Source organism: Bubalus kerabau, chromosome 11 (genome assembly GCF_029407905.1).
Source record: "Bubalus kerabau isolate K-KA32 ecotype Philippines breed swamp buffalo chromosome 11, PCC_UOA_SB_1v2, whole genome shotgun sequence".
Lineage (NCBI taxonomy): Eukaryota > Metazoa > Chordata > Mammalia > Artiodactyla > Bovidae > Bubalus > Bubalus kerabau.
Window position 1 is genome coordinate 34058773 of NC_073634.1, and position 21462 is coordinate 34080234.

Consider the following 21462-nt stretch of genomic DNA (forward strand, 5'->3'; position numbering starts at 1 on the left):
TTACAGGCCCAGAGGCTGTTGGTCAGAACAGCTATGAGTAAAGAGTTGGTGACCGCTCTTCAAACTTACAGTAAAACCTTTTGGAGAGACTGAATCTTGTGAACAGCTGGCAAGTGCTTAATACCTGTGTTGGATATTAACCTAGAGAGAGACAAAATAAGAGTGAGTGAAAAATGAAGCTGGCTGTTTTAACAATTGGCACCGTCTAGGCTTTCAAAATACAAAATATCCATATTAAGCTTTCAGAAAAACTACCCGAAAATCCCATAATACACGTGAATCATGTTTATGTTTTCTATTTTAAGGCTCTAATCAGGGTTTAGGAAGCTGCTGATACCTTAGAGAAAAGAAACTTACACTCAGACACAAAGATGGACACAATGCACACTTTTGCTAAAAAAGAAGAAATCAACATAATCCCAAAAGTAGCAGCTCTGTATCCTTTGGTTTTTTAAAAAGATATATTCTTTGAATATAAAAATAATATATATTTATTGTGAGACTTATGGAAACATCTACAGATGACAGTAAAAATCACCTATAGATTCACTACCCAGAGATAGCTTCTGTTAACATTTGGAGTTTGAAATTTCTAACCCAAACAAATAGCTTTCATGATTGCTCTCCATCACCTCTGAGATGCTACTCAGAGAAATACCAACAGAAGCATTGCCATAACTAAATATCTGCTAGCTTGACACACACCTATTCTACATTTGTTATTTAATCATATCCAGCCTTCTACTATTTTTAGATCACTTCCCATGGGTCTATGGAATATTCTTTTAATGAGACATCAAAGCAAAGACCACACTTAATATTCTTTGACAATCTACACTACTACGTGCAGATTGGGAATACAGTATGTGCTCATAAAATACTAGGTTAATTGGTTGATGTTTCTAAAACATTTCTTGCTTCTGTCACCAGAATTTATTAAAACCCTTATTCCGTTAATTTACTTGTCAGGTATCATGGCTACTTGGAGTAATTCATCTTAAACAGGGAAAGGGAGGTCTGGAGGCCAGGAATCAGGAGGATGGACATGTTAAGAACTTGACACAAGCCATTTCATCTTTCCAGATTGGAAAGGACATGGAATGTGTGAATATCAAGGTAGACATTATATCAGACACTGCTCTACCCTGCTTCACATTCTTTTGTTCCATCTTTTACTCTAGTGGTTACCATAGCAGCCAGCTACATACAGATTTAACTTAGCAGACACTGGCCTCAATTATACTGGGTCTCTCTCATTTTCTACCCTAGGCTCCTCTATCATCTCTGGGTGGGACACTTGTAAGAATCTGCTCAAGTATTTTGAGGCAGGGGGCAGATTGGGAAGTACTAGGAGGTTGCCGTGTCATAGGACAACTTTTCTAGTGGTGAACTCTTCCATCCCTTGGGTGAACAATTCTGAATATACTCTAAAGGACACCTTAGATGGATTCTAGCATAATTAGGCCTTGATTTCCTGGTGGCAGTCAGCTGATAAGATATTTCTGAGTTAGCTTCCCTGATTCCTTCTTTTCTTCTTCTTAGTCGTCTAACCCCTCTCCTCCAGTTTGAATGTAAAAGAAACTGCTTATTTGTTGAGTCCTTGTTCAGACATAGTTTGGATCACCTAGACTAAGAGAGAATACTAGCTTGTACCAAGTTTCACATTTTCATGGACTCACTGATGGTTATCATCTGTCTTTACTCCAAATTTGTCTCCAGTTGCAGCCCAGCTTTGTTTCTCTTCCTTATTTTACAGTAAAGTTTCTAGAAAGGGTTGTCTGTGAATGCTGTCTTCATTTTCTATGTTCTATTCCTCTTCAACTTGTTGAGGATGCTCCAATTTTTTTCATGCTATATCTCTCCACTGAATCCACTTTTCTCATGCCCCATGTCTACTAACCCATAAACAATAAATCTAATGGTCACTTTAAATTCTCATTTTTTGTTTATGCCTTTCAGAATTCAGTATTCTCTGCCAAGTCTCTCTCTTTTATTAGTTTCTGTCCAGTCGAACTTTTCTATTATTCCACATCTTTGTTACTCCCTTTGACCTTTTTTTGTTGTTGATGCCCCCTCTATCTGTGGGCTTTCTTGGTGGCTCAGCTGATAAAGAATCAGCCTGCAATGAGGGAGACCTGGGTTTGATCCCTGGGTTGGGAAGATCCCCTGGAGAAGGTCATGGCAACCCACTCCAGTATTCTTGCCTGCAGAACCCGCCATGGACAGAGTAGCTTGGTGGGCTACAGTCCAAGAGGTTGCAAAGAGTCGGACATGACAGAGCAGTAAGTACATGGCACATTGCCTCTATCTGTACTCTGAGCCTTCTGCCCTTTTTCTCTCATTTTGCTGGGAAGTTCTCATTTCCCATGGCTTCAAATAGTGTCGATATGATGACCACTCCTAGATTTATAGTTGACTTCTGACCTCTCCAGTCTGTCCCTAAAGTTTACTTCATATATCCTGTTCTGGATGTCTTATTGGCATAGTGAACTAAACTAGTTCCCCCACTATTACCTTCACAAAACTGCTCTTTCTTAGTTCTTCCTCATAAATAGCATTCCCATCTATCAGTTGTTAGAAATGTGACAGTAAACTTGGCTTCTTCACCCTCATCGCCCAGAATTCAGTCCATCTCAAAGTCCTCTTAGATTCCATTTCCAAAATATTTCTTGATTCCATATAATTTCTTCCATCTCTGTCAACACCATTCTAGAGCAAACCGCCGTCATCTTTCAAGATTTCTGTCATAGTCTACTGCTTTCCAGACGTTTAATCCTGTCCTTTTCAAACCCATTCTCCATTCAGCACAGAGCATTCATTTTAAAAATGTAAATCAGATGGCATTAGTTCTCTGCTTTTCTTTAGTTATTTCCCATAGTAAAATTTCTACTCTTTACTGCCTATTCTTGCACCCTCATCTGATGTCATTTCCCCAATTCACTTCAGCACCACTGCTTTCCTTCAATTTTTCAGATACACTAAGTTACACATTTGCTTCTGCTCTATCTGGAAGGCTTGCCATCCACGCCTTACCTGGCCAACCTCAACTCATCCTTCAGGGTTCAGTTACAAATGTCATTTTCTGAGAGAAGAGCTCCCTGATTGCCAAGCTAACTTAAGGTTTTTGATTTTTCCCAGTATAATCATATTCTTTTTAGCAGTTTTCCCTTACTACTGCTCAGCAAAATTCTCAACTGTATATGATTTTGTGTTTATGTCCTATTCAACATCTGTGTCTTCAACCAGATTGAACATCTTCAATATCCTTCCGATGACAGAAATCATGTTTTTTCCTGAAAACTCAATGTTGACACAGTGGATGACACATGTCACGTGCTAGTGTATGTACCAGGCCAGGCAATGTGTTATGTGTTGTCAGAGATGAACACAAAAAAGGAATCACTCACTAGCTATGTTTCATACCTAATGGATTTAATATTAGGTTAAATTGTCCATTACCTAATGTATAACAACCTGGCTGTCTCTTAGTAAATGAGTAAGAATTTTATATAATTGAAGGAGAAAAAGATTTCTTATTGTCAACAAGAAGAGTGCAAGTACATTATTTAATATCAATAATATGCACTCCCAAAATCATTTATACTTACGGGACATCTATGAATGTCTGTAGATGCACATTGAAATCTTTGGTCTTTAGAGAAAACACACAGCAAAAACGGCTAAGATTATTCCAGTAGTTTTGAGTTTTAGACACTTAAAAAGATCTAGTGACTATCTAGTGAGATGGATTATTGATGATAACTCTATAGCTGAAACTCTTCATAACCCCAAGATAACTCAGGAAATGGGGTTTGGATGAACACTTACTTTTCATTTCATTTTTCCCCTTTGATCAATAAATTCATGTCTGATGGAGCCTGGAAGTGGGTAATCAGCTTGGAGCTCTATGTCTCAATGGGTTTGGTTTGGTCAAATGACTGTTTGCTGTGAAATTATTTTGATTCACTCAACCGTAGTTAATCTTCAGAAACAGGTAAAGGCCTGAGGGTAAAATGCCAGCAAATTTAAGTTCTGCAAATGGATTTTCTAAAGCAAGGTAACTGCTCATAGTTGTCCCTTCTCAACAGCCGGCTTTACATTCTCAACTGGTGTTAACATCTTTCATGCCTGACTGTCCCCAGTATTGATTACAGTGATGAAAATGGATCCTTCTGTTGCCAGGATGAACTTAGTGAAGTCCCTTCAGTTGATGGGAACCAATTCCACTATGTCATGCCATCTCACTAAATAATATATTTGCTTCCAAGAACAACTGACCCCACAGCTCTAAGGCTCATTGTTCTGAACATCGTTAGTGATTTCATGAACCTTCAACAGTGCTGATGTGTGTTTTTAATTAAACTTGCAGTGTTTGGGGCTCACTTTTCTTGCTTTGGGCTATACATCTTCCTTCCATACAATGTCCATCCTATCCAAAAGAGTATGCCAAAGACCATACCCTTGTTTTCAGGGAATGCGCAGGTGAATTGAGGAGTTAAGGTTAGTATAGAGGAAATACTCAGATGGGTCTAGTGCTAAGATATATGTTGTTGATGGTGAGTGTCTTAAGACTCAGGAAAGGGGAGAGCAATGTGAGATGGATTACTCATGGAGGAGCTCTTGCAGGAAGGAGAGGAAATCAGATTTTAAGACAGTATAGAGTTTACTGGCCTGAACTAGGGAAATGAGTGTGTATAGCTTAAACCATAAGAGGGGTTGGAAAGATGGGGCACAGAGGGGAATGGAATGGAAAGGGAAGGGAAAGAGAAGGCAGTATCTCAACAACTTTTAAAACTAGGTAGAGAAGCATGCAGAGAAGGCAATGGCACCCCACTCCAGTACTCTTGCCTGGAAAATCCCATGGATGGAGGAGCCTGGAAGACTGCAGTCCATGGGGTCGCTGAGGGTCAGACATGACTGAGTGACTTCACTTTCACTTTTCACTTTCATGCATTGGAGAAGGAAATGGCAACCCACTACAGTGTTCTTGCCTGGAGAATCCCAGGGACGGGGGAGCCTGGTGAGCTGCCGTCTATGGGGTCGCACAGAGTCAGACATGACTGAAGTGACTTAGCAGCAGCAGTACATAATCCAATGAACTGAAAAATGTCAGGAGAACAAGACATCACTCTTCATCACATGTGCTAGCCAAGAATGCAATTTTTTCTATTCTACCCAAAATCCACCATGGCAGGGAATGATCAATTCTGAGACTGTGTGAACCAGTTTTCTTTTAGTTTGTGAACTGAGGCAGAAGCAGAGTTCATACCATGGCCTTAATGGCCTCTTGAGATATTTTAAAGAAAGCTGAGCACCAAAGACTTGATGCTTTTGAACTGTGGTGTTGGAGAAGACTCTTGAGAGTCCCTTGGACTGCAGGGAGATCCAACCAGTCCATCCTAGGGGAGATCAGTCCTAAATGTTCATTGGAAGGACTGATGTTGAAGCTGAAACTCCAATACTTTGGCCACCTGATGCGAAGAGCTGACTCATTGGAAGAGACCCTGATGCTGGGAAAGATTGAGGGCAGGAGGAGAAGGGGATGACAGAGGATGAGATGGTTGAATGGCATCACTGACTCAATGGAGATGGGTTTGGGTGGACTCCAGAAGTTGGTGATGAACAGGGAGGCCTGGCGTGCTGCAGTCCATGGGGTTGCATAGAGTCGGACACGACTGAGTGACTGAACTGACTTGAGATATTTTAGGCAAATTTGATATAAAAATGGGATGCTGTTAGTTGTGTGTCTAGGTTAGGGGTTTATTATTTTTGCCAAAGCACATTTCCTAGAAGCCAAGATCGAGGGTTTGAACTTGACCTCCTTTTCTTGTCTTCTGATTGGTTTATCGTGATATATTTGTTTGCACCTAATTTAAGACTGTTTCTTCCTTATTGTTTTTACATTGTAAAGTGCATTTTTCTGTCTCTTAGATAAAGTGTACTTCTTCCTCCTGACCACTCTGGGAGAAGTTAGTTATCCACTGATTCATAAGAAGGAGAGGAGTGTACTATAGTTAATTAATAAAAGAGAAGACTCTTTACCTCTTCAGGCTCACTGATACTAAGATTTCTATTAAATGTAGGTTGTTGTTGACTGAGAGTTTGTGTCTCTACATACACCATTAGAAAAGATGCTAACATGTACTTTCCAAATCATTAAATAAAGATTTGATTAAGTATAGAATCACATAAATTTGGAGTTAGGTGGGAGTGTGTGTAATAAGCTGTCGTTCAATGAAAAAGGCATTAGACTTAAGACTAGGAACCCTGGATTTAAGCGCTTTCTCACAAGCTGGATGGTGTTAAGCAGTTCATTTACCTTTTCAGAGCCTCAGTTTCTCCTTCTGTAAAATGATCTTGTATACGCCATTTACCTGAGACAGTAGGAGAGCCTGTTTTCTTGCCTTTCCAGTCTCATGCTTTCAAAGTTAGAAATATTTAACTCCTATTCAGCTCAAACTGGCCTTGGTCTCCATGGAAACCTGACTCTGTAGCAATCGGTGGGAATTTAATAAGCCCCAAAGCAGGGTTCTGAAGATCTCAGCCTTATTAGCCTGGCTGCAGATTCTGTGTGTGTGTGTGTGTGTGTGTGTGTGTGTGGATTTATTTATCATTGATTTTTTGGCTGTGCTGGTCTTTGTTGCTGTGTGAGGGCTTTCTCTAGTTACAGCAAGTGGGGACTGCTCTCTAGTTGCAGCGTGCAGGCTTCTCATTGTGGTGACTTCCCTTATGGAGGATGGGCTCTAGGTGCACATGATTCAGTAGTTTTGGCTCCTGGGCTTTAGAACTCTGGCTCAGTAGTTGTGGTCCATGGGATTAGTTGCTCCATGACATGTGGAATCTTCCTGTCCCCAGCATTGGCAGGTGGATTCTTAACAACAAGACCACTAGGGAAGGCCAGATTCTGGTTTTTTTTTTTTTTAATTTATTTATTTTTGGCTGCACTGAGTCTCCATTGCTTTGCACGGGCTTTCTCTAGTTGCAGTGAGCAAGGGCTACTGTCTGTTTTGGTGCCCGGGTTTCTCATTCAGTGGCTTCTCTTGTTGCAGAGCCCAGGCTCTAGGGTGTGGTTTTCAGTAGTTGTGGCACATAGGCTCAGTAGTTGCAATGTATGGGCTTAGTTGCTCCTTGGCATGTGAAATCTTTCCAGACCAGGGATTGAACCTGTGTCCCCTGCAATGCCAGGTGGATTCTTATCCACTGTGCCACCAGGGAGGTCCTGGATTCTGTTTTGACCTAATATTCTGGTTTAGCAATCAGGCTCTGGTCTTATTCTCAGATGGGAAGTGTAGCATAGCGTCAAACTAGTAGCTCTGATAGTAGAGGTGCACGTGTGCTAAGTAACTTCAGTCGTGTCCAACTCCTTGTGACCCCCATGGACTGTAACCCCTTAGCTCCTCTGTCCATTGGATTCTTCAGGCAAGAATACTGGAGACTGGAGTGGGTTGCCATGCCGTCCTCCAGGGAATCTTCCCGACTCAGAGATCAAATCTGCTGCTGCTACTGCTAAGTCGCTTCAGTCATGTCCAACTCTGCGCGACCCCACAGATGGCAGCCCACCAGGCTCCCCTGTCCCTGGGATTCTCCAGGCAAGAACACTGCTAGGATCTGGATTTAAGTTCTGACTGTACTGCTTTTTAAGATGTATGGCCTTAAGGAGTTAGTTGAAGTCTATAGGACTCAAATCTTTTATCTTTCACCCAGGGAAATAAGATTATTCAAAATGAAGCATTAGCACTATGTCCAGACACTGTTATTGATCATGCATGCTGTGCGTGCTAAGTTGCTTCAGTCACATCTGACTCTCTGTGACGTCATGGACTGTAGCACTCCAGGCTCCTCTGTCCATGGGGATTCTCCAGGCAAGAATACTGGAGTGGGTTGCCATGCCCTCCTCCAGGGGATCTTCCTGACCTAGGGATTGAACCTGAGTCTCTTATGTCTTCTGCATTAGGAGGTGGATTCTTTATCACTAGCACCACCTGGGAAGTCCATTGATCATGGTCCAGACCTATATTCCTTTGCCCTCACTGAGAACTTGTCTGATTTCCTGGTTTCCCTAGAACCTGAGCCATGACTTGCTTTCCTCTAGTTTGCAACCACTGGAAGCCACAGCTGAACTTCCCAGATTCCTCCTGCCCCTTTTCTCTAATTTCCTCCTGCTTCTTTTGACAAACCTGCCTGGATTGACCTTCTTGCCTGTCTGATTCTGTTTAGTCTTTGGGTCTTGATCATGCTATCACCTAGAGGCTTATTGGTCATCTCAATGAAAATTACTGCAAAGCCTTGAAAAAATTGAAGATGACGTACCAATTAAAAAAAAATACAAGTGATCCAAATTATTTGTCTTCTTCTGTGATAACAAATGACTATAAGAAATAACGCTACAAAGCAGATATTTTTAAATTCAACACATTTATCTCTTTAAGGGAAAGGTGATGTATTAATGAGGAGGAATACAACGGCATTTCAAAGGAAAGAATTTGGGGGGGAAATGGAAATTTATTGCTGAAAATGATGCATGGTTTCATTTATAAAAACTCACAGTGTGTATTTTAAAAACAAGGATATGCAACTTTCTGACGCTAAAGATTTTTCACTGGGTTTTGAACCCTTTGATTAGAACATAAAAATGCAACATCTTTCAGGTAGTTTGTAAGAACATATGATTGACATTAGGGAAGAAAATTGACTAGCTGAATTTCATAAAAATGTTTGCTTGAAAGAATTGGATTGAATGTGAAGCCTGGATGACTCAGGGAGTGTAGCCATAGGCTTGTCTTCCATTGGAGCTACTTGTTTCAGTGAAGTTTTGTTCTCATCTTTGACAGCCATTAAAATCTAGTATTGATATGACCCATGAATTGCTTTTCTGAATGTTAAACTAAGGATTAAAAAATAATAAAGTGTGGGAGGAACAAGATGGTGGGGGAGTAGGTGGACGTGGAGTACATCTCTCTCCACGGATACATCAGGAATACACCTTCAGACACAGAAGTGTGTGCAGAGTACCAGCTGAGAGTGGACAGGAGTACCTGACCAGCGGAAAATAATATATAGAACCATGCAAAACTTGGTAGGACAAAGGAACTAGGGGGAAAAACAGGAGTGTTAGTAAGACTGGACTTGCCCTCACCTGGTGGAGGAACTGAAGCAGGGGTCTGATCCCCACCATCGGGGCAATATCTGAGTCAGAGGAGAAACATTTAAGGCTGAGAGTGAAACAGCTGATCTGTGGCAGCGTAAATGGAATGAGAATCAGACAGTCCTTGCCAGAGCCATACATGCCCCAGACAGGAATGCTGGTCCCCTGGAAAGTGCAGCGACTGGGAACTGGAGTGTAGGGATTGTGGAGCAATCCTAGGGTGATGGTTGTTGGTGATTGAGGAGAGATGGATAAAGGGGATGTGAGGGAGGGGATCGTGGTGGGAAATGCCGGTGGAGGAAAGCCAGGCAGCCATGGAAGCAAGGGGATACTGCTGAGTCACATGTAGGGGGTGGAGCAATCACCATAGCCTCTCTCTGCTCACACGCCAGCATGGGCAGCTGAACAATAGAGAGGCTGGCCCATCAAACACCTGACGCCCTGAACTACAGAGTAGGACCCCACCCAGGGTGTTCCTTTAAGTGCCTGATGTGCTAATCTACAGAGTAGGACCCTAGCCAGGGGTGGGGGTGGGGCGGGGCGGGGAGGGGGGTCCTCTATGTGCCTGACGCACTGAACAACACAAAAGGCCTCCAGGCAAGGAAGTCCTCTAAGTGCCACAACAGGCGGAGCTTGGGAGAAAGACTGGCCAAAGAGGCCTTCTGATAGCCAGCTACAAGATTGAAAAAAGATTCTGATAGGAACGTAACTCCTGCAGTGGAGGCCTTCCGTATCCCTGCACACTAGGCACCGCCAGGGTCCCTGGAAGCCAGCCAGCTGCGCCACCTTCACGCTCAACTCTCACTGGGGCAGAGCTGCCTCAGGCCAAAAAAAAAAAAAAAGTCTTGTGTCTATGCGCACAGGGTCGCTTCAATCATGTCTGACTCTTTGTGACCCTGTAAGACTGTGGCCTGTCAGGCTTCTCTGTCAGGGAGTGGGGTTCTCCAGCAAGAATACTGGAGCGTATTGGCCAATACTGGTTGCACTACCCTTCTAGAGCACTGTATTTCTTGCTTCCCTAGCTGCCAATTCCCCTGAGTACCTGGTGCTGCCAAAACCCCTGCGACCCAAACAGCTGCAGCACCTCCACACCTGGCCCTCACAGGGGCAAACCCAAGTCCTCCAGGGCAGCCTCAGGAGCAATCCCAGTGGACAACCCACATGTAGAGGTGGAAATAAAGCCATAATCGAAACCCAGGGGCAGTGTGGCTAAGGAGGAAGACCCAAAACCTTCCCACCAGCTGTACAAGCTGAAGATAAATCCACACAATTGACTAGGCAGACTCTGTGTCTATGGAATATATACAAGGTTGTTGAGAGCTCCCTCAAAAGAAAACGCACTAGTTCTGATAGCTGTGGACATTAGAGGCAAGAACACACAGGCGTAGGGCCAGATTCGAATCTGAGCTGCCCCCACAGCAGGTCCAGAGATCAGCACAGTGCTGGAGGGCATCCTAGGGAGGAGAGGCGGACTGTGTGACTCCAGTGAGGGAAAGGACTGACAGCAGTGACTCAAGAAAAAAATTAGTATTCTTATGTTTTCACTTGTTCTTTTCGAATTTTTTTTTCTCCCCACCCCGCCTGTTGTAGTTGTCGATTTTATTGGCACTGTGAAATCCAATTAAGCTTTTGAGCTTTTTTTTTTTCTTTTTCCTCAGTCACATTTTTTATTGTTGTTATAAACCTCTGCCTCTATGTTGGGATTTTGCAGTGCTGAGGAGTTTTTCTTTTTTTTTTTTAAATTTTGAATTTGTTTAATCTATTATTATTTTTTATACATATATTCCTTTCTTTGCTTTTCCTACTGTTCTTTTCCCCTAGCAGTTAATCTTTAATATATGTAAATATTCTTTATCTACCTCTATGTAACTTTGCATATGTATTCTGTCTTTCCTTTCCTCTCAAAATGTTTGTTAATTTTCATTGTTTTATTCCCCAATTGGCACCTTTCTTTAGTTTTGTTTTCCAGTTTGTGCTTTAGTTAGTTTTGTTCTGGTTGATATAATTTTTGGTTTCCTTTGTTCACTGGATCAATCTCTTGTACTTTATTTTTGTTGGACTGTTTTTATTTTGCTTATGGGTGTATTTGTATATGTGTATATTCAGTCAGTTTTTTTTGTTGTTATAAACCTCTGCCTCTGTGCTGGGCTTTTGCAGTTCTGTAGAGTTTTCCTTTTTTTTCTTTTTTATTTCTTCCATTTTTTTCTTTCCTCTTCTTAATAATTTTAATTTTTAAAAACCTATTATATTTTTCTACATTTATTCCTTTGTTTGCCTTTCCTACTGTTCTTTTCTCCTTGCAGTTAACTTTAATATATATAAATCTTCTCCATCTACCTCTATTTAACTTTGCATATCTAGTCTTTCTTTTCTTTCTTTCCTTTCCTCTCAACTTATTAATTACTTTTGTTTTCATTGCTTTATTCCCCAGCTGGCATCTTGTTTTAGTTTTGTTTGCCAGATTGTGTTTTAGTTAGTTTTGTTCTTAACTAGTAAATATAATTTTTGATTTCCTTTGTTCACCAGGTCAATCTACTGTACTTTATTTTTGTTGGACTGTTTTTACTTTGCCCATGGATATATATGTGTATATTCCATTATTTTATTTATTATTTGCCTGACTCTGTAACTGCCATTAGTCTGGGGTTCATCTTTGGTTTCTCAATTTTTGGATATTTGTTTTAATCTCACTTAATGCCATAAGAGACCACTTGTGGAATCTTTGTTCCAGGCCAGAGATCAAACCCTGAGCCTTTGGAGTGGGTGCACTGACTCCAAGACCATAGATTACCAGAGAACTAACCCTAGGGAGTATCAAATAGTGAGAACTCACACAAAGGAAACCACTTGAATATAAGACCCAGCATCACCCAAGCACCAGTGGCACCTTGTGCAGGATGCCTCATCTAAACAACAAATAAAACAAAAATACAAAGCCAATCATCAGCAGACAGGATTACCACCTCACTCAGACTTCCCTGGTGGCTCAGACGGTGAAGCATCTGCCTAAAATGCAGGAGACCTGGATTTGATTCCTGGGTTGGGAAGATCCCCTGGAGAAGGAAATGGCAACCCACTGCAGTACTCTTGCCTGGAAAATCCCATGGACAGAGTCTACAGGGTTGCAAAGAGTCAGACATGACTGAGTGACGACTTCACTCTTCACTTTCAGCCTTGCCCATCAGAGGAAAAACAAACAAAAACTCAGCACAAATCTCACCCTAAACGAAGCTCACACAAACCACTGGACCAACCTTATGAGGGCGGAAACCAAAAGTAAGAATGAATTCAACTTTCTTCAGGGAAAAAATTCAACTTCCCTTGAAGCCTGGGAAAAGGAGACCTCAAACATAATAAATTAAAAAAAATAAATAAATAAAAAGGCAGAGAAGTACTACACAAATGAAGGCACAAACTAGAAACACAGAAGTGCAAATAAATGAAAAGGAAATAAGCAAACTATCTGAAAAAGAATTCAGAATAATGATAGTAAAGATGATCAAAAACCTTGAAAACAAAATGGAGAAAATGAAAGAATCAATTAACAAAGACCTAGAAGAATTAAAGAATAAACATACAGAGACAAACAACACAATTACTGAAATTAAAAATACTCTAGAGGGAATCAATAGCAGAACATTTGAAGCAGAAGGATGAATCAGTGAGCTGGAAGATAAAATGGTGGAAATAACTTCTGAAGAGCACAATAAAGTAAAAAGAATGAAAAGAACTGAGGATAGTCTCGGAGACCTCTGGGACAATATCAAACACACCAACATTAGAATTATAGGGTCCCAGAATAAGAAGAGAAAAAGAAAGGGTATGAGAAAAATTTTGAAGAGATTATAATTAAAAATTTCCCCAACATGGAAAAGGAAATAGTCAATCAAGTTCAAGAGGCACGAAGAGTTCCATAAAGGATAAATTCAACAAGAAACATGCCAAGACACATAATAATCAAACTAATAAAGACTAAACACAAAGAAAGAATATTAAAAGCAGCAAGGGGGAAGCAACAAGTAATATACAAGGGAAACCGCATATGCTTAATAGCTGATCTTTCAGCAGAAACTCTACAGTTCAGAAGGGAATGGCAGGATATATTTAAAGTACTGAAAGGGAAAAATCTACAACCAAGATTACTGTACCTGACAAGGATCTCATTCAAAAGTGATGGAGAAATAAAAAGCTTTTCAGACAAGCAAAAGTTAAGAGAATTCAGTACCACCAAACCAGTTTTACAACAAATGTTAAAGGGACTTATATAGTCAATAAATACAAAAGAAGAAAAAATATCTACAAAATCAACCCCAAACCACTACGAAAAATGTCAATAGGAACAGATATATCAATAATTACTTTAAATGTAAATGGATTAAATGGTCCAACCAAAAGACACAGACTGGCTGAATGGATACAAAAACAAGAACCATATATGTGCTGTCTACAAGAAACCCACTTCAGACCTAAAGACACATATAGACTGAAAGTGAGAGGATGGAAAAATATATTCCATGCAAATGAGAAGCAAAAGAAAGCTGGAGTAGCAATCCTTATATCAGACAAAATAGACCTTAAAGAATATTACAAGAGATAAGGAAGGACACTGCATAATGATCAAGGGATCAATCCAAGAGGAAGACATAACAATTGTAAATATCTATGCACCCAACATAGCACCTCAATACATAAGACAAACACTAACAGACAGAAAAGAAGAAATTGACAGTAATACAATAATAGTAGGGAGACTTTAACACCCCACTCACACCAATGGACAGGTCATCAAAACAGAAAAGTAATAAGGAAACACAAATCTTAAATGATATATTAGATGAGATGGATCTCATTGATGTTTTCAGGACATTCCATCCAAATGCAGAAAAATACACCTTCTTCTCAAATGCACATGAAACATTCCTCAGGATAGACCACATCTTGGGTCACAAATCAAACCTCAGTACATTTAAGAAAATTGAAGTCATATCAAGCATCTTCTCTGACCACAATGCTATGAGACTAGATATAAATTATGAGAAAAAAACTGTAAGAAACACAAACACATGGAGATTAAACAACACGTTTCTAAATAACCAACAGGTTGCTGAAGAAATCAAAAGGGAAATAAAAAAATTTCTAGGAACAAATGACAGTGAAAACATGACAACTCAAAACCTATTGGATGCAGCAAAAGGAGTTCTAAGAGGAAAGTTTATAGCAATACAGTCCTATCTCAAGAAACAAGAAAAACATCAAATAGACAACCTGACTTTACACCTAAAACAACTGGAGAAAGAAGAACCAAAGAACCCCCCAAGATTAGTAGAAGGAAAGAAATTATAAAGATCCAAGCAGAAATAATGAAAAAAACAATGAAAGAAACAATAGTAAAGATTAATAAAAATAACAGCTGGTTCTTTGAGAAGATAAACTAAATTGACAAAACTTTAGCCAGACTCATCAAGAAAAAAAGAGAGAAGAATCAAATCAATAAATAAGAAATGAAAAAGGAGAGGTTACAACAAACAATGCAGAAATACAAAGGATTGTAAGACAGTATTATGAACAACTATATGGCTATAAAATAGATAACCTGGAAGAAATGGACAGATTCTTAGGAAAATTCAGTTTCAAGACTGAACCAGGAAGAAATAAAAATTATGAACAACCCAATCACAGGCACTGAAATTAAAACTGTCATCAAAAAATTTCCCCCAAAACAAAAGCCCAGGACCAGATGGCTTCACAGGAGAATTCTATCAAATATTTAGAGAAGAGCTAATGCCTATCCTTCTAAAACTCTCAAATAATTTCAGAGGAAGGAACACTTCCAAACTCATTCTACGAGGCCACCATCACCATGATACCAAAACCAGACAAAGACAACACAAAAAAAGAAAACTACAGGCCAATATTATTGATGAACATAGATACAAAAATCCTCAACAAAGTTTTAGCAAACAGAATTCAATAACACATCAAAAAGCTCATATACCATGATCAAGTTTGGTTTATTCCAGGGATGCAAGGATTCTTTAATATAGGCAAATCAATCAGTGTGATAGACCATCTTAACAAACTGAAAGATAAAAACCATATGATAATCTCAATAGATGCAGAAAAAGCCTTTGACAAAATTAAGCACCCATTTATGATTAAAACTTCGAAAAATGGGCATAGAAGGAGCCTACCTCAACATAGTAAAGGCCATATATGATAAGCCTACGGCAAACATTATTCTCAGTGGTGAAAACCTCAAAGCATTCCACTTAAGATCAGGAATAAAACAAGGGTGTCTACTTTCACCATTGTTTTTCAACATAGTTCTGGAAGTCCTAGCTACAGCATTCAGAGAAGAAAAAGAAAGAAAAGGAATCCAAATTGGAAAAGAAGTAAAGCTCTCACTGTTTGCAGGTGACATGATATTGTACACAGAAAACCCTAAAGATAGTATCAGAAAATTACTAGAGCTAATCAGTGAATTTAGCAAAATTGCAGGGTACAAAATAAATACACAGAAATCACTTGCATTTCCATATACTAACAATGAAAAATCAGAAAGAGAAGTTAAGAAATCAATCATTTCTTCACCATTCTTCACCTTCACCATTGCAACAAAAAGAATTAAATATCTAGGAATATACTTATTTAAGGATACAAAAGAACTGTACATGGAAAATTAAAAGACACTAATGAAAGAAATAAAAGATGACATAAACAGATGGAGAGATATTCCATGTTCCTGGGGAGGAGGAGTCAATATTGTGAAAATGACTATACTACCAAATGCAACCTACAGATTCAATGTGATCCCTATCAAATTACAAATGGCATATTTCACAGAACTAGAACAAAATTTTTCACAATTCATATGGAAACACAAAAGACCCCGAATAGCCAAAGCAGTCTTGAGAAAGAAAAATGGAGCTGGAGGAATCAAGCTCCCTAACTTCAGGTTATACTACAAAGCTACAGTCATCAAGACAGTATGGTACTGGCACAAAAACCGAAATATAGACCAACGGAACAAGGATAAAAAGCTCAGAAATAAACCCATGCGCCTATGGTTACCTTATTTTTGACAAAGGAGGCAAGAATATATAATGGAGCAAAGACAGCCTCTTCAATAAATGGTGCTGGGAAAACTGGACAGCTACATGTAAAAGAATGAAATTAGAATACTTCCTAATACCATACACGAAGATAAACTCAAAATGGATTAAAGACCTAAATGTAAGACCAGAAACTATAAAACTCTTAGAGGAAAACATAGGCAGAACACTTGATGACATAAATCAAGGCAAGATCCTCTATGACCCACCTCCTCGAGTAATGGAAATGAAAACCAAAGTAAACAAGGACTTGATTAAACTTAAATGCACAGCAAAGGAAGCTACAAGCAAGGTGAAAAGACAACCTTCAGAATGGGAGAAAATAATAGCAAATGAAACAACTGACAAAGGGTTAATTTCCAAAATATACAACAGCTCATACAACTCAATGCCAGAAAAACAAACAACCCAATAAAAAAGTGGGAAAAAGACCTAAACAGACATTTCTCCAAAGAAGGCATACAGATGGCTAACAAACACACGAAAAGATGCTCAACATCGCTCATTATTAGAGAAATGCAAATCAAAACTACAATGAGATATCACCTCACACTGATCAGAATGGCCCTCATCAAAAAGCCTACAAACAATAAATGCTGGAGAGGGTGTGGAGAAAAGGGAATGCTCTTGCACTGTTGGTGGGAATGTAAATTGATACAGCCACTATGGAAGATGGTATGGCGATTCCTTAAAAAACTAGGAATAAAAGCACCATATGACCCAGCAGTCCCACTCCTAGGCATATACCCTGAGGTAACCAGGGTTGAAAAATACACATGTATCCCATTGTTTATTGCAACACTATTTACAGTAGCTAGAACATGGAAGCAACCTAGATGTCCATCAACAGATGAATGGATAAAGAAGTTGTTATATATATGCACAATGGAATATTACTCAGCCATAAAAAGTAATGCAGTTGAGTCAGTTCTAATGAGGTGGATGAACATAGAACCTATTTTACAAAGTGAAGTAAGTCAGAAAGATAAATATCATATTTTAACACATATATACGGAATCTAGAAAAACGGTACTGAGGAATTTATTTACAGGGCAGCAATGGAGAAACAGACATAGAGAATAGACTTATGGACATGGGGAGAGGGGAGGAAAAGGTGAGATGTATGGAAAGAGTAACATGGAAACTTACATTACCATATGTAAAATACATAGCCAATGGGAATTTGCTGTATGTCTCAGGAAACTGAAACAGGGGTTCGGTATCAAACTAGAGGGGTGGGATGGGGAGGAAGATGGGAGCTAGGTTCAAAAAGGAGGGGATATATGTATACCTGTGACTGATTCATGTTGAGGTTTGACAGAAAATAGCAAAATTCTGTAATGCAATTACCCTTCAATAAAATTAACTAAAAAATAATGAAGTGCATCCTATGATACTGCTTCCTCTAAAATATTGTAATTATATTTAGTGAGATCAAAATAGGCCTATTGTGCCATGTAAAATAGTACATATTAAGGCAGGGTGTATATGTAAAAGCACATTTTTTATTCATCTTTATTTCATACTTTAAAATATCATTTGTGTGTATATTTTGTAATATAACCATACATTAATACTATAATTGTATATAGATCTATAAGTAAACTTATTTGGGGACATAGGGTTTTTTTTTTTTTTTTTGCTGGTGGGGTGAGGAATTCAAGACCATATTGTCCACTACATAAGATATTTTGCTTGGGAAGAGAAGATTGTGTTTCTGAAGAGCTGCCAGGTGGAAATAATAAATTTATGCTGTGCTGCTTAGGAAGGTAGATATAGGACTAATAATAATAATGGTCAACATTTATTGAACACTTCCTATGTACTAGGTACCACACCAAGCACTTAACATTGATTATTTTATTTATTCCTCTCCTCTACCTTAAGAGACAGGTAACATTACCATCCTCATATCAGAGTGGAGGAGGCAGAGCTGAGAGGTTCAGGCACTTTCACAAAGCCACACATAAGAGAGGGCAGAGCTGGAGGTCGAACCCACATCTTTCTGACTCTAAAGTTTGTGCTCCTACCATGATCAGGCTGATTCTCATCCATTCTCATAAGGACTGATTCTCATTCATTATGACAGTTGCCCAATAGAAGGATTAATTGTACTTTGAAGCACCTGGTTCCCTACCTCTGGAAATGTCTGTGTGCCTGGGATTCTTCATGAGGGGTGTGATATTGTTATTTATTATAAGAAATGTGTATTTGGTCTCTGTTCCCCTTCCTGGCACAGAATTTCTGTGTGGGGAGTGTGGTGTGCTTGGAAAGGGCACGGAAGCTCAGAATCCTTTCCCCATACCTCACTTTCTGCATATCTTCCTTTTGGCTGTTCCTACATTGTATCCTTAATATAATAAGCTAGTTATCGAGTAAGCAAAATGTTTCCCTGAGTTCAGTGAGCTGCTCTTGCAAAGTAACCAAACTCAAGGAAGGGTTATTAGAACCTCCATTCTATAGCTGGTTGGTCAGAAGCACAGGTGACAACCTGGACTTGCAATTGGTATTTTATGGGGGGCAATTTTATAGGACCAAACCATAGATCATTGGGATCTTATGCTGTATCCAGGTAGACAGTGTCAAAATTGAGTTGAATTGTAGAGCACCCAACTGATGTCTGAGAATTGCTTGGATGTGTGAGGAGAAACTCCACACTTTGGAACTGGGTATAGAGCTGGAAAGGGGAGCTGAACTCTGTGGCCCCTAAGATGCTTTTCAACTTGGAAACTTTGAGGATTTCTCCAAAAATGCTATTTTTAAACTTTGTAAGTGCTTTGCTTACAATTGAAAGGCTACAGTCACCAAATAAGTCTAGGAAATGCTGGGTTAATAAGGCTAAGCATTTCTTTCCTACAGGGTTCTCAGATCCTTAACCACAATATTATTCATTATAAATGCCCAAGAGCAGGAAGTAGAGTGCTGGCTTTCCCCAAACACATTGACCTTGGATTCCTCCTTTATTGTAGAGTATCTCCTGAGTTTGGTGTTGCCTAGTTCAACCTTTGAAGCCCTGCTAGAAGCTAGAGAATCGACACCGATTCTCTGAAAATGCTGTCACCCTGTAGGACGTGGCTGACAAACTCTCTCTGAGCGTTCTGTTAGTCAGCCTCCTCAACTCCTCTGCTGCTGCTGAGTCACTTCAGTCGTGTCCGACTCTGTGCGACCCCATAGACGGCAGCCCACCAGGCTTCCCCGTTCCTGGGATTCTCCAGGCAAGAACACTGGAGTGGGTTGCCATTTCCTTCTCCAATGCACGAAAGTGAAAAGTGAAAGTGAAGTCGCTCAGTCGTGTCCGACTCTTCGCGACCCCATGGACTGCGGCCCACCAGGCTCCTCCATCCATGGGGTTTTGCAGGCAAGAGTACTGGAGTGGGGTGCCATCGCCTTCTCCGCCTCTACTCCTCTACCATGATATAAATCACAAAGTTTACGGAGTCACGTTGCTGAAAGGGCACATTGTGTCTGGTGAACTTTGATGGAGTTTCTACCTGCATCTTCAGGCATTTCCAGATGGGCCCCTTCAGAGTACCACCTAAAGAGGGAAGGCAGGAGACTGAATAACTCCCCTGCAGCTTCACAGAGTCCATCAGTCACAGGATAAGATTCCTACTCCCCCTAGCCCAACAATTAACCTCTCTACACACCATGTCTGGATAGGAAGAAATCATGTTCTCATGACAAAAATGAATCAAAGGAAGACTAAACTGAAGATAAATCTTTGACAACATAGGCTGAATTAGAAATAAAAAGTTTGTGACGGGCTACTGAGCAGCTCTCAATTTGATGTTATTTGTCCTTTCAATTTGGAGCACATATGATGCCTTCATGGCTAGAGCAGGTCTCAGCATAACAAGATGTCAGAGGTGGACTTTTCCTGAGATGCTGAGGTGTGAGACATGCTATATGCCAAGTTTCTAGAAGCTAGTTAACACAGCTCTTAACCTCTCATGCACAGTGGGCATGAGAATGGTGCAGGAGCCTCGGGAGAAGGGTTCCTCCAGACAGCCATGACTCTGTCCTTCCCAGCCCCTCACCATGTGGCGGGGTGGGAGTTGTTTATTGTGTCGCTTAGGTTGAGAGGAGGACTTTCAGAAGACCATGTGACAACTTTCATTGCTGTTTCCTCCTGCTTGGGGAACAGAGTGACCGGTGTCTGACTTGGGCCCAGGCTAGAGGCTGCAATAGACCAGAGGCCAGGTGTTTGGGAAATAACTGGAGTACTAGGAACTGGTTATACAGGTCACATCTCTAACCCAGACTTCTGGGAAGAAAAGACTGGAAAATAGGCCTGCCTTATGTTCATGTAGCACATGTGACTGACACAGGTCTTTCATATTCTCTCATTTGACTTTGGGGCTTCCCTGGTGACTCAGACAGTAAAAGATCTGCCTGCAATGCAGGAGACTTGGGTTTGATCCCTGGGTTGGGAAGACCCCTGGAGAAGGAAATGGCTATCCACTCTAGTATTCTTGCCTGGAAAAGTACATGGAAAGAGGAGACTGGCGGGATACAGTCCATGACCTCACAAAGACTTGGATATGACTGGCCAACTGACACGTGCACTTCATTTAACTTCACTGTGAGTTTCTTAGATGAACATAATTATGGCTCTCATCTTACAGATAAGGGAGGCAGTGCTCACAGAGGGTCAGTGGATCACCCAGATTTCTAAGCTTGAACCAGAATCATAGTTAATGCTTATCAATTCCCTTATCACATGGCGTGCGTGTGTGCTCAGTCATGTCTGACTCTTCGCTACCCCTATGGACTGTAGCCTTCTAGGCTCCTCTGTCCATGGGATTTTCCACATGCAGGTGTTATAAAGGCCTTGCCTGTACAGAGTCATTTATTTCTGCCCACAGCTCCACAAAGAAGATGCTAAAATTGGCTCCATTTTTGAGATAATGAAACTAAGGCTTAGAGTTTCAGTTAACTTTCCTTCTAGCAAATGGAAAAAATGGGACCTGAAACTGGGCTCTCAGGCTTCCATGCTCTTGGTAATCTTTGTCCCATGATACCTTATTGGTTACATAAGGACTTTGAAAACCTAAAGCTCTCTCCAAGTTAGTAGATTCACTACTAACAGAGTGTTGCCAAGAGGTAATCTTTGGGGACCTTCTTGGATGCCAGTGTACAAATAACTTTCATCAAAGTACCAATTTGCAGCAAGCAGTTACTTTTAAATTACATAGGGGAGCCGC

General features: G+C 40.3%; 1 protein-coding gene across 2 annotated transcripts in view; it reads right to left on the reverse strand.

Moving 5' to 3' along the window:
- The window catches only part of FSHR (follicle stimulating hormone receptor), a 185699-nt gene that overhangs the window by 27575 nt on the left and 136662 nt on the right, over positions 1 to 21462 (reverse strand). For both annotated transcript variants that reach the window (XM_055540049.1, XM_055540048.1), the window contains exon 5: positions 70 to 141. In XM_055540049.1, coding sequence (XP_055396024.1) covers positions 70 to 141 — 72 coding nt within the window. The remainder of the gene's footprint in view (positions 1 to 69; positions 142 to 21462) is intronic.